The 14,092-nt window shown below is 37.5% G+C and overlaps 2 protein-coding genes across 5 annotated transcripts in view; both read right to left on the bottom strand.

Moving 5' to 3' along the window:
• Dyrk2 (Dual-specificity tyrosine phosphorylation-regulated kinase 2) overlaps positions 1-13,277 on the bottom strand; it is a 92,709-nt gene extending 79,432 nt beyond the window's left edge. For 2 of the 4 annotated variants that reach the window (XM_089740200.1, XM_089740202.1), the window contains exon 1: positions 8,463-8,633. In XM_089740200.1, the coding sequence (XP_089596326.1) occupies positions 8,463-8,498 (36 nt within the window). In that variant the 5' untranslated portion in view covers positions 8,499-8,633. Of the gene's footprint in view, positions 1-8,462; positions 8,634-13,051 lie in introns of those variants that run through there. The other 2 variants (XM_089740201.1, XM_028171953.2) reach the window with 2 other exon arrangements.
• LOC149503066 (uncharacterized) lies at positions 2,997-5,129 on the bottom strand. Its single transcript, XM_089740430.1, has one exon. The coding sequence runs from the start codon at positions 4,152-4,154 to the stop codon at positions 3,357-3,359; it is 798 nt and encodes a 265-aa protein (XP_089596556.1). The 5' UTR covers positions 4,155-5,129; the 3' UTR covers positions 2,997-3,356.
• Positions 13,278-14,092: the final 815 nt, after the last annotated feature.

Below are 14,092 nucleotides of genomic sequence, written 5' to 3'. Positions count from 1 at the left end.
CCTGCCCACAGACACCGAATCAAACAGTAATGTTTTCGACTTACTGATTTCCTCAGCTGAGAATGACGTTATACAAATTCGCACTAACGTTTCCTCATCTATCACCGACACCTTATTTTGAATGTACGATAGCATTTCGTCGATCACTATATTGCACGCATTACATTTCACAATTTGCGTCATTTTATCGCGATACGCACTAGCGTTTAACAACACGCGCCCAGACGGAGGGATGCGCGCGCGCGAACTCTCGGAAAAGAAGAAGAGACGAACATTATAATAATAATAATTAGCCCTTTAAACTGGGTGAGATTTATCTTTGTGATTGGATCTTTTGGTTTGTTTGTTTATAAGATGTCTCTCAACTCAGTGTGCCTTCTGGCAAAGGCCTCCTCCAGTAGTCTCCATTGTTTTCTATCTTGAGCAACTCTTCTCCATTTGGGTCCGGCGGTAAGTTTCAGCTCATTTTCCCATCGCATTTGTTGACGTCCTCGACACCTCTTGCCATCTCTTGGATACCAGTTCGTTATAATTTGACTCCACTTTTCTTGTCTAGATCTCAACATATGGCCGGTCCATCTCCATTTTTGGAGGTCTATTTTTTCCAGGATGTCAGTTAGTTTTGTTTTTTCTCTTAATTGCACATTGCTAACTCTATCTTGTCTTCTTGTTCCTGTCATGCTTCGTTCCATACCTCTCTGGCACTTTCCCAGTTTTTCTCTATGGTGTTTTGTAAGGGACCATGTTTCGCAGCCGTATGTGATGCATGGGAGAATACAAGTATTGAATACTTTCCTCTTCGTTGCCATATTGTGTTCTTTAGCTTTTACAACTTCCTTAAGAGACCAGTATTTTTTCCACCCATTAGCAATCCTCTTATTTATTTCCTTGGTTGTTTGGTCTTTAGGGGAGATGATCTGACCCAAGTAGCAATATTCGTCAACATATTCTACTTTTTGTCCATCAATTTCAATGGGCCTTATTTCTGAGTTAGTCATCAATTTCGTTTTTGTTATGTTCATTTTTAACCCCACTTTGGAGCTTTCAGTATTTAGAGCTTGGATCATCTTTTCGAGTGCCTTTGGATTTTCTTCAAGCAGAACTATATCGTCCGCGAATCTTAAGTGGTTTAGTTTCCTTCCGTCTATGTTGAGGCCTAGATGTTCCCAGTCAAGGTTGCGAAAGACGTTCTCTAGCACTGCTGAAAACAACTTTGGGGACATTGGGTCTCCCTGCCTGACTCCTCGCTTGATTCGGAATTCTTTTCCCAGGGTTTCTAACTGGATTTTTGCTTTACTGTTTGCATATATATTTTTGATAATGTCTAAATATGTTTCTGGTATACCTTGCTTTCCTAGGCTTTCCCACATTGCTTTATGACTAATGCAATCAAAAGCCTTTGCATAATCTATAAAAGCCACATACAGTGTTTTGTTGAATTCGTTGTACTTCTCAATTAATTGTTTGAGTGTATGGATGTGGTCCATTGTTGAAAAATTCCGTCTGAACCCGGCTTGCTCCATTGGTTGGTTTTCGTCTAATTTTGCGCTAACCCTGCCCAAAATAATTTTTGCAAATATTTTGTACATATTCGACATTAAGCTTATTGGCCGATAATTCCCAATGTCATCCTTTGCGCCTTTCTTGTATAGTAGGATTATATATGAGGTTTCCCATTGTGTTGGTATATATCCACTTTTCAGAATTCGGTTGAACATCTTAGTTAGTATTGGTACTAGTTCATCCATAGTCCCCCTCAACATTTCGTTTGTTATTTTATCCGGTCCAGGAGCTTTTTCCATTTTTTGGCTTTTTATTGCCTTTTCCACTTCACTTTCCAAAATATCTGGTTCCTGCTCTGGTAGGCTGTTTGTTACTTTACTCTTGGATGGTTGTGTGATATGGTGCTTACATGCGTCTTTGTTTGAGTATAATTCTTTGTAAAATTCTGTGGCCAGTTCATGTATACCTTTCCTGTTCGTGATGATATCTTCTTTTTTCCTTAGTTTAGGCATCCACTCTTTTCCTGTTTCCCTGAGTTCTTTCAGAGCTTTTCTTACACCGCCTGTTCTTATTATTTGTCTCTCTAACACTTCTAGTCTTTTACTTTTGCGGTCTCTTCTGATATATTTATTAATTTGTTTGCTTATTTCTGTAATTAGTTGCATGTTTTCTTTATTTTTTCCTTGATCTAGTAAAAGTTTCCTGCGTTTTATGAGTTGAATGGTTTCGTTGCTGAGTGGGTATTTGCTTTTGCTTTTGTTAATATTGATAGTGGTAGTAAGTTGTTTTTCCAGTTTTCTATAGTTTGCTATGATATCATCTTCATTTTCATACGTCAGCTCTTGTAGGTTATTTGTTATCGACTGGCCAATTACTTGGAAAGTTTCCGTGGAGATTTGGGTTGGACTATAAGTGGTAGTGTACTTCCTTGCCTTTTTTGGTGGTTCTGCTACAATTGTGCTTCTGACCATACGATGGTCTGTGTTAAAATTGAGTTTTGAGATCACACTTGTGTTTGAAAATGCCTTAGGGAAATTGCTTGTTATATAATCTATTTCATTTTTGTATCTGCCATCTGGTGAAATCCAGGTCCATTTATTCTTCGTATTTTTTTTTGAATACACTGTTCAAAAGAGTTAAGTTGTGTTCTAGCAAGAATTCTACAAGCCTTTGACCGTTGGGGCTTCTTTTACCAAGCCCATGTTTGCCCAATACATACTCCTCCTCATATTGTTTTTCCCCGATCTGAGCATTAAAATCCCCCATCAGTATAATATGGTTGTTAGTGTAGTTTCTGATGGCTTTTGCCAGATCGGCGTAGAATGACTCTATCTCCGATTCTGCAGCTTGCTCGGTTGGTGCGTATGCTTGAATGATAGTCCAAGTCTTTGTATAGTTGGATAAGTTGATATTGAGCACTGCTATCCTGTCGGAAATACCAAAGATGCTTTGTATTTGTTTCTTCAAAGACATTTTTATGAGGAATCGCACTCCTCTTTTGCCTCCTTTTTCACCTTTGTTGAACAATATGTAGTCTTGATATTCATGTATGTTTTCACCTTCTCTTCTCATTTCGCTAATTCCGAGTATGTCCCACTTTATGTCTTGAATGGCCATATTCAGTTCTGCAAGGGTATCCTGGGTTCTTAAAGTTCTTGTGTTTAATGTTGCAATATTGATTCTATTTAATTTTCTACTGTATTTGACTGGAGGGTTATGGTCTGTACTTCCCTCGGCGACCAACCGTGGTGGGAAGGTTTTTTGTGAATGTTGTTTTGGATTATGTTTTTTCTGAGTTTGTTCTGTTATTCCGGTTCTATTTGTAATTTTTATAGGTTGCATATTTGTATTTATTAGTTTTTTGAATTTCCTGAAGTTGAAGTGGAAGTAGTTCTATCTCTTCCCATGTATTGTAAAATGTTTGGTTTCAATATTTCTTTTTGTCCAATAGTTTTAGCTTTATTTGTTTTGTTTCCAGTTTCATTATGAGTATTCGGTTTTTTCATTGTTTGAAATTCGGGGGATATAGTCTTGTCTCTCTTCCTCTTTTCGCGCTGGTTGTCCTTCTGCTTTTTAATTACGAGTTGGTCTCCTCTCATGAAAGCTATGTTCCCCTTTTTCCATTCTTCCTCCACTTTTGGCTGCAGTTTTTTCCGGGCTTCAAGGACATCCTTGGGGAAGTCCTCTTTGACATAAATGCCTGTTGGTAAGTTTGATTTAGATTTTAATATGAGATGTTTCTTCCACATAGTAGAGAAAGTAACTACTACAGGGCGATTTTCGCTGGTTTGCGCTCCAATTCTATAGATGTTGTTTATTTCATGGCTGTCTATATGCACTTTCGCTTCTTCTATAATTCCTTTTATGTAGTCAACTAGTTCTGTCTCTCTTTTCCCATTTTCATCAACACCAAAGAAAATCAGGTTGCTTTTTCGCTTTTCTTTTTCCAAGGTATTGATTTTGCGTTTTAGTCTTGATACTTCAGATTTTAATTCTTGGTTTTCTTCCATTAATATTTTCATCTTTTCATCAATTGCTTCCATAACGTTCTTAGTAACTGCTGTTGTTAATGTTTGGGTTTGTTGATTAAGCTTTTCATCTAACTTTGCATCGAATTTTGAGAATAATAATTCCATTTGTTCATTCGTCATCTTTTTTTTTTTTTTTTTTTTTTTTTTTTTTTTTTTTTTTTTTTTTTTTTTTTTTTCTCAATACAATATTTTCCTATGATAATTTGAAAGCGATTGAATAGTTATTTTTGTTTAAAATACTGGTATATCTGTCTTCCTGTTAGGTTGGTATGTTAGATAGATGGCAGATTGAGTTGAGTTGCGGCTTCTCACCCACTAGTTTTTAGGTTGTGTCGCTATGTATTCGCTGCACTTTTTTGGATCAATCTCGATCTCTATCGTAACTTTATCGCTTTTTTAAATTCTTTATTAATTCACTAATTCCGATCCACTTCAATATCTCCAATTATTTAATTTTATTCGAACTCATTCGCTTGTTTTCGCTATCTAATCTCTGAGCTCACTGACGTACGTGTTGTACTAAATATATTTCTTCAATCCAGAAAAAAAAAAAACAAAAAACGTTACGTTGACTCAGATTCGAACCAGCGCACTTCAATCTCCGAGCTCGGCCGAAGACGGATACCACTTAGCTAATATGACTTGTGCTAATCCGTTGAAATTATTATTAGTAATGTTGGAGTTTAAAATTTTAAGAATTTATGAATACATTTAAGTGTGGGTACAATAACAATTCAACTTCATATGTATGTCACTGCTTGCTTGCTTTTCGACGACTATTTCACCACTAAATTTAGAATTTCACTTCATTACCAGTTTTGTTTCATGATAACTTTTATTCTTATTTGTTCTTGTATATATTTATGTAATTTTTAATTACATTTTATTAGTATAAAGTATCCAAGTTTAGAGGATTTGGACGAACCTCTGGTGGCTGGTTTTCATCCACTTATTAGTCACTGATTACTTCACAAACATTTTTAGTATTGATTTAAAACACTACTGTTATAATTACGTAATTTAAATAGGTAATTGTGGAGTTTACGATTTTATGGAATTATTTTTTTACGGATCCAATGTTTACTAGACAGCAACGCGCGTGCATCTCACGTATAATCCTACTACATTACTTACATTCTTTTTATTTGCCTGCCGCATTTGAGACAACAGTAGAACTACTATGTATTTACTGGTTTACTGAATACCAGTAAGCCACTCGTCTTACCAAACAAGACCTTTATCAAGGCGAAATCTAAAGTACCAATTATTTGTCTGTTTAAGATGAGCTAATATCAAATTACTTCAAAAAACAGAATCAGGGTTGGATTTCTTCGAACTAGGTAATTATCTGTTATCCGATATTTATTCAGAGAGAAAGTTGGGAAAGTTCCTTTTTTTTCTACGAAGATTCGTCAACAGAAAGCTCTTGATCCTAAAGGACCTTTCCAGGGAGGGACACGTCTAAAAATAAAAGTTCCAAGTTTGGCGGAGCCTGACCAGGGGCCGGGCAATATTTTCTTTCATAAACTTTTGTTGTTTGTTGCCCTGGTTTCTTTTTATTGAAATTGGATTTATAGCTGCTTTAAATATGTATTTTGGTCCCTTTTATGCCCTCAAGGATTTCTTTGGCATTCTTTCTAAAAAAAAAGCAATGCGCAATAAGACACGTTGATGGAGTAAAAGATGCAGGAATATGATTAGGTACGTTCAATTAGATACCACAGGTTACATCTCAGGTGGAATTTTAATTAAAATAAAACTGAGAAAGGAAAGATTTTTCTCCAATACACCGAACCAAGAAACAAAACTAGTACGGTCTCTCTGTCACTATAAGTCAAACTGACAGAGCCTTCGCACGAGATGCAAATTATAATTATTATTAAAAGTACAATAAACTTTGCAACTATTTTTATGTATTTAATACAATAACAATGACGATATTTTTGGAACGATGTATGGTTTTTCACATCTCCTATTCTAAGTGCGTGTTTTACTTTTTTTTTTTATTTATTGCATAGATGGGTGGACGAGCTCACAGCCCACCCGGTTTTAGTGGTTACTGGAGCCCATAGACGTTTACAACGTAAATGCGCCACCCACATTAAGATATAAGTTCTAAGGTCTCAGTATAGTTACAACGGCTGCCCCAGCCTTCAAGCCGAAACGCATTACGGCTACACGGCAGAAAAAGACGGGGTAGTGGTACGTACCCGTGCGGACTCACATGAGGACCTACCACCAGTAATAATCTGTTTTTTATTTTTTACTTTATAATGGGACTTTTCTTTTTTGTCGGTAGTAGTTTCATTCGCGAAGCAACTACTCTTTAGTTGTTAGGTCTCCTTTGGAGGCGCTCGGGTAGCTTTTAGTAAATCCCACCCTTCCTGGCTGAGCCCTCGCTCACCCACCTGCCCTGGTAAAACTGGAAAGTCCTCCGGGCCACCAGTAATCTCTCAAACATAAAAAAAAACAATTTTACCGTTGGCCTACCGAGAAATATCACTCGGTCGGTGGAAAATCTTCCCTTTGTCGTTATTCCCCCCACATTTTCACTGTCTTTATGAAGATGAGACAGGGATTTTTTATGACATTTGTAGACAGATCGTAGAGAGAGTGAGCGTCTACAATGTCAAAGGAACATCGAACTCTCTGCCTACCACTGAAACTCTCCACAAGCTTGGTTTTGAAATACATGAAGCACTCGGGAAATATCATGAAGGGTAGTTCATTACGGAGCCGGATAGTTCATTGCAAAAAACCTGGAAACGCAATGTCGATGAACGCAACGATTCCAGATAGTGTGGATGAACTCTGCTTCATTGGCGGTGCGGAACTAAAAAGGAGATGGAGGTATCATCTTCAACAATTCCTCAGAGCACTCGCCATGATACAAAACACAGAGAGAACCAAAGTCCCTCCGTAGATCCTTAGGTAAGACCGTAGGTAGGTAGGAATCCGTGAAAACAGGAGTATCGACAATCCGAACGGCCCTCTTCTCTATGGAGCCAGATATCAATAATCAAACTATGTACATTTATATAAACTATAATAACAAGCGGTGAGCTTGTTGTTGATATTCCAATGATTATTCATACTATATTGAACGACCACACCTATTTTTGGAGCGGACGTGGTGTAACAAGCAAGACTCCTGCTGTATTTGGTTCGAATGATGCGACACTACTGGGACTGATGTCCTGGGACGAGTGCAAAATTTTCTAAGTATTATAACAGGCGTTGCCATCATCACCTACGCAATGAACTAAAATCCGGGCTTGTTACCTGGAATAGTCATTCATACATTGAGCCAAGAAGAGTTTCGATCGGTGTCAGTATTACAATACAATTTATAGTTTTATCTCATCTTTTTTTTCATTCTCTCGGTCTCTCTCTCTCTCTCTCTCTTTCCTTTTTTTTGCTATGATTTTTCAAATGTTTACGTATAACAAATTAGTTATCCATGGCCACGAACACTTTAAAGTCTTCGAAACGTCTCTAATAATAAAAAGACAATAAAAAAAACACAAAATTCTTCACATAAATAGTTTTAATTATGATTTTTATTGCTCAATGTCACATTATATAGGCGATGGTGTTAATTTAATGCCGATTGGGCTTTCAATTCGTCTACGCAGAAAAAACAACTTATATATGCAGCTTATACAAAAATATAAACAGAATAAAAACCAATATTGTAGTTCGATACGTGCCTATCGGTTGTTAATTTGTTTTCAGAGCTATCGCCGAATATAATCCGGGGATAAGCTCCAATTTCAAAGAGATAATCTATCGATCAATCGAATCGAGTGCCCACAAACGATGAATGTTTGTATGCATTGTGGCCTGTATTGCACAGGTCTTACCTGCTACTGTAGTAAGGGAAGGTAATACGTTAATACACATAGTTTCTCGAGCTCACATCGAGGGCTGGTATTTATTTAATTATTTCTTTAACATATTGTCATAAAGGAATGAGATATTTCGTGGTATTCACTAATTATTGGTACACACAGAGCTTACATTTTTTTTCCTCAACTGATCAACTCATGAATTGCTATGAATCGCGGGATCTACAGAATAATATGTACGTTTTGCAGATGTGTGCTCATATTACAGCTTTATATCAGGTAAGGCGTGATCTCACCTGCCCATACAGCAAACTCGTGAATGATTGAGACATCCTTGATGTTCACACAAAAAATACCGACATAACTTCAAAACAAATTGTAGTCCTATAACTTCCTTCCGTCCTGAATGTTATGAAACATAAAGCCTCGTACCGTAGAACTCATTAAAAACACATTAAACAGTGCTTAGCTCGTATCTTAAACAGATAAATAGATCGTAAAGCCCCTCTTCGTAATCTAGGTTCACTAAGGCATACACAGACGTCACATTGATGCAGTACGGGACACGATAAATACTCACAGTCGCTCGTTCAGCCAAACTATCCACGCCCATCATAAAAACACTGCTTATCACATATTATTTGAAACGATTTTAACGCGATTATTAGTTTTGCTGGGGGCTTTTTGTGGGTTTCAGCCGCGCAAATGCGGCCGTGCCAATCTGCCCATCGTTATGTCAAGTACTGAGCGGCGTAGGGCGGGGCACACCGGGTTCCTGTATCGCTATCGACCTTAATGAGTTTGATGTTGATTTTTCATATTTTGCTATATTTTTTTAATGTAAAGGCGAGTTGCCTTTGCCTATTTGAAGGGAGGATAGACGTTGTATAATTGAAAATCCGACCTCATATCTTCATCTAGGGAATATCATGGGGCGATATATATGAACACTATTAGCCACTGATTTTGTATGCCATGATCTTGTTAAAATTTCAACCAATATCTTATCACGTTTTCAATTTCATTGCTAGATACAAAAGTCTCTGTATCCAAATCCGATTTTGATTTTGAAGGCATAAACTGTCTGTCTGTAGATCATGTTTTGAGGATAAAAATTACAAATTAAAAACATCGATATTTTTACCAAATCACATCTCTACGCTTCTTGATGCTGCGCGCGTCGCTCGGCCCGTACCACCTCACACCTTCATCTTATAAGGATATGCTATTTTAAGCTTTCAGGCCATGAAATATGGTAGATTTTCGGCATTCACTGCCGTTGTTCGTCATCGCGATGCAGTGTAAGCGATGAGCGAAAGGTTGCAGATCTGCTCTGTTATACTTCTTTTGAAGCATTCGTTTGTAGCACGAGTTCGGAATTTAACGTATCTGCTCCTTGTTGACGTTTAATAATAAGAATAAAGTATACAATTGGTAGAGTCGAACAATCCAAAATATTGTTACGCGTTGAGGTTAGGGATAAATAAAAATTCTACCGAGGTATAAATTAAAATTGTAATTATCACTTAGAACACTTTAAAATTTTCAATTCGCTGCTTCCCCTTCGCTTCAGGTGATCCGTTCGCTGTTTCACTTCGAGTAGTTCCGATTACTAATTGACTGCGTGCCATCCCCGCAACGCCTTAATAGCCGATACGACATCCCTAGAATTGTCGAGAACATTCCTCACAAGTCTAGTATATTCGATGTGTGTGTTTCCGCTTTCTGACAATAGATGGCGTTTGTACTTCTCGACCCCTCTAGATCCTTCGATATTTGTTCGGGTATTCGGCGATAGATGGCGCTACTCTTACCGGCTTAACAATGTTTTGTTAATTTTCCTAAACGTTTATGTTAGGGGAAACTATTAGACTCCTAAGAACACATTAAGGCCACATGATAGTTAGATCTAGATTTTAACAGGAAAGATACTTTAGCAGACCATCGAACATTTAATATTGGTCCACGTACTCTCTTTCATTGCGTAATTCTTGTTCATCCGATAGTCGAAGAGATCTTTTCTATTTCTAGATTTTTTTTATTAGGACGTAAGATTTTGATGTTCCACTTTACTCTTTATTTACAATACCAAAAAGCCTTCATTCAGTTGTACATTACCTTGAGCTTCGACCAATTTCGAACTTTCATGGTCTCCTATTTGTAATAGAATTGTGACTTCAGCCTTATGACTCAAAATAGGAGGCCGCATCCACGTTACGATGTCTATGGCCGCTAGTCACCTCTGTACATCAGCTAGACCATGAGCCCGTTCAACCATATGCTCAATAAATAAATATGAAATATATTTCACATAGGCCGGTACCAACATTCTCCGCAATTATGTTATGAAGTCCCAATAAGAAAGCCATATTTTTAGAGACTTCCGCCTCACATCTCAAGGCCCTAGATATGTGTGGTGGTATTTACATTGTGAAGTATATTTTCCTCCAATGGTCCCTTAAAGGGTTGTCAGTAAAGTCGTTAGCCAATAAAAGAAATGAAGAAAAATCTGTATGTCTTGTAACTTGCACGTCAGGCTGAGGTCGTAACATTTACTTCGTACTTTACTATCGCTTTCAATATGTCTACAGCCGAAATGTCAACCCGATGTAGATTGATACGTTTGAAACGTTCCAATGACAACTTTTTGGCGGAAAATTGACATATCTGTCGAAGTTGTTATTACTTTTACCGAATTCGAAAAAGATGAGTTCATTGTTTTTGTTTTTATACGAAATTAGTTTCGTTATTATTGATAGAACGTACTGTGTGCTCACAGGTAATTATCAATATCCTCTCTATTACATTATTTTATGCTTCGAGCTCATTTCAGTGAGAAGCGACTCTCACGTTACGATTTCTATAGACAATATGGCATATGGCAATTCTACACCTATTACAGTGGACCGAGATCTATTTTACCCATCGTATCCATCCATATATATACTCGAGGGGTTATACTAGATTACACGACGACTAGTCTGTACCAGATTATATTTACTAGATTATCCTAGATTACGACTACAGAGCGAGTAAGTAAGCTTCCGCTCACAAATACCAGCTGACAAATACTATAAAAACAGCACTAATTTCTTGTTTTATCGGAAGCCCGCAAAGCGTGATGCCACCGTCCCAATTATTTTTGCCGAAAAGTATACCCGTTCCATTTTGAAGATACGGCAGCTGGGTACGGAAAGCTAGGTACGGAACAATGGCTAAGCAAAGTGAATACAACTTATGAACAGTGTGCTTAGTGCGAGTTTTATAACGTTCTCGACAGCGTAAAAGTTAGCTCATATTTGTATGAAATGGGATCGTTTGCGTACGTTTGCCGCTAGGGGCGCTGTTCCAACTGCATACAAAATTGGGTTAACTTTTACACTATCGAGAACGTTAAAGAATTCGCACTAAGCACACTGAGCTATTTTAGGCATTTCGTTCTGAGATACCTAAAAACAGTATTAAATTTACCCGAATAATAAATACGAACATAGATCTTTAAGCTTTTCTGATCGACGCAAAAAAGGGCTTGTAAAAACGAAATAATCGAATTCTTGCAGTTTTTTGTAAACGTAATAGAAATTATACTTTGATTATCTAAATCACAACGACTATTTGTTAAATTTACTAAGAATAACAAAAAGATAATTGAAGTCTTATAAAGTCTTCGACCACTGTTGCGCTAACAGTGCAACCTGCTTGTTTCTGCCATGAAGCAGTAATGCGTTTCGGTTTGAAGGGTGGGGCAGCCGTTGTAACTATACTGAGACCTTAGAACTAATATCTCAAGGTGGGTGGCGTATTTACGTTGTGGATGTCTGTGGGCTTCAGTAACCACTTAACACCAGGTGGGCTGTGAGCTCGTTCATGCATCTAAGCAATAAAAATAAAAAAAACTTCAGTATACTTTTGGTAAACTTATCATTACGTCACAAATGACGTAAGACTATTCGATTGTAGGATGAAACTATAAAAATGCTGGTTTAAATCGGGACAGTAAAGTTGTAAGCCGTTAAACATCATGAGCCTGCAGAAACAGTAGCTAGCTGGATTAGGTACTGGCCAGGCTTCAATGTATTGGATCGTAATCCGGAGTGGGCGGGAAAATGGTGCAAATTGCACCTAATGCATATTTACCACTACATATAGGTCAAATCGATAACGTTTGAATGTCAAAGGCCATGGCGTTTTGCCATAAATATACAAAGCAAAAAAGCCGTTTATTTTGACGCAAAGCAGCATTTCCATTGGAGTTACTTCTGTATTCCGTTTCCAATTGGACGACAGCATGAATATCTATTATTTCCATGAATAGCTAAACATCCGATGAATTGTGACATCTTTCACTTGCGTTAAATTACTGAAAGCATTCTTTTTTCAGTATTCGTCTTAGCCTAAAGAAATTTATTTCTTTAACCTAACATAATTTATATTCGTTTAATAATATATATTTAAGGTAGAAATATAGGTTTACAAGTTTGCGTAGTTAGTAAAGAAAGTATATGACCGCCTGGAACCAACTATAACTTGCTACTCGTAAGGTAATTAGAGATTATAGCTACTAATAGATAAACACGCATTTTTGTGATAACCGAGCAATGTGAAGACAATTTGCAATGGAGCCTCATAAATAATGTTTCGACGCTTCTTCTGAGGCGTTTGAAAATTGAAACAATTTTTTTTTTTTTTTTTTTTTAACTTTGTTTTTATTCAGCGGCTTGACTATGCTCTTTAAATTGCTCACATACGCAAGGTGAGAACATAACCACAGATTAATACATAGTTACTACATGCAACTTTTCTCTAGTTAGGCCGTCTTCTGTCGGTTACAATGTAACTCGATTTTACTGCTAATTAAATTATTTATGCTTATCGTGTAACAAGTAGTTCTTTTATTGCACTAGATTGGAAGATTAGCCTGGAACCTGTAGAAGTCTTTATCGGAGCCCATTGACATAACACCGTATCGCAAAACTCCTTGAGACATGAATAAGTCTCAAATGTATCATTGCAATGACTGTCCCACCACTCCTTCAATTCATGCCGGAACAGGTTACTGCTTGACGGCAGAAATATGCAGGACGGTGGACCAATGTAGGCACTCAAAACGCTAACACATTAATAATTAAAAAATATTAATTTACTACAAAAAAATTTACTAGAAATTACCTCGTACAAAATCATGTCCAGTTTCGTTGTATCGGTCACCTGTTGCACTGTTTTTCCGATTAAAGAAAGCACAGGATTTTATATTGACAAAAAAAAGAACTGTTTTTCAAATCGTTTTTTTTTTCTAATAATTTGAATATCTAAATAGTCTTTTAAGAAAAATATGTCGACTTTTAGATACGGCGTCAGCTGCTCCGACGGCCGCAGGAACTCGCGTCTCGGTCGCGACTGCTAAGGGCGGCCGACTGACCGAGGGCGGGGCGCCCTGGACGAGAGCAGATTTTAATCCACTTAAAGTTTCCAATAACACAGCCGCTACGTAATTTGCAGCTCCTCAAAAAGCCCGAACACAGCATGTAGCTGTAGCATGTAGCTGTAAATCTATGTATCGATTTAATTCGCAGCATTACTTTAATTTATACCAAAAAGTTTTGACAGGGGTCTTTTGGGCTTGCCGCTATGAATATTCGTGGTAGATTTAAACTTAAAGGTTAGCTTAAAGCTTTAGGTAAATATTGATGCATATATAGACCACATAGTTAAAGAATAGTGAATTCTAGTTGCAAAGTAATCTTAATTTAATTGTTCCCAAAAGAGAGAATATTGGATGTTCTACTTACTTACTGCTTTCATGAAAATATAATTATACCACTAAAAGATACCACCGAACAAGCGATCCACTCACGGTGCTTTTAGGTACCTCAAGCACCGGTCATCATTTTCGTCGAACCCGTCGCTTGCGACGAAGGGCTCGGCGAGTAAATTACCCTACAGATGCAGCCCACTGAGTTTCTCGCCGGATCTTCCCAGTGGATCGCGTTTCCAATCCGGTGGTAGATTCTGCGAAGCACTGCTCTTGCTAGGGTTAGTGTTAGCAACGACGTCAGGTTTGAGTACTGTGAGCTCACCTACTTGTTAGGGTTACGCCGAAATGGTCTCTCAAAACCATCAGCATAGGTAGGATAAAAAAAAACCGAGCAAGAATGGATATTATTCAGTAGCCTGCCTCATCGAGCCTTCGATTTAGTTCCCAACACGGAA

This window comes from Bombyx mandarina, chromosome 04 (assembly GCF_030267445.1).
Source record: "Bombyx mandarina strain Sakado chromosome 04, ASM3026744v2".
NCBI lineage: Eukaryota > Metazoa > Arthropoda > Insecta > Lepidoptera > Bombycidae > Bombyx > Bombyx mandarina.
The sequence above is the reverse complement of the archived record's forward strand: the minus strand, read 5'-3'. Positions and strand labels throughout refer to the sequence as shown.

Coding starts and splice junctions, on each gene's coding strand:
- LOC149503066 (XM_089740430.1), bottom strand. CDS start 4,154: ATGACGAATGAACAAATGGAATTATTATTCTCAAAATTCGATGCAAAG.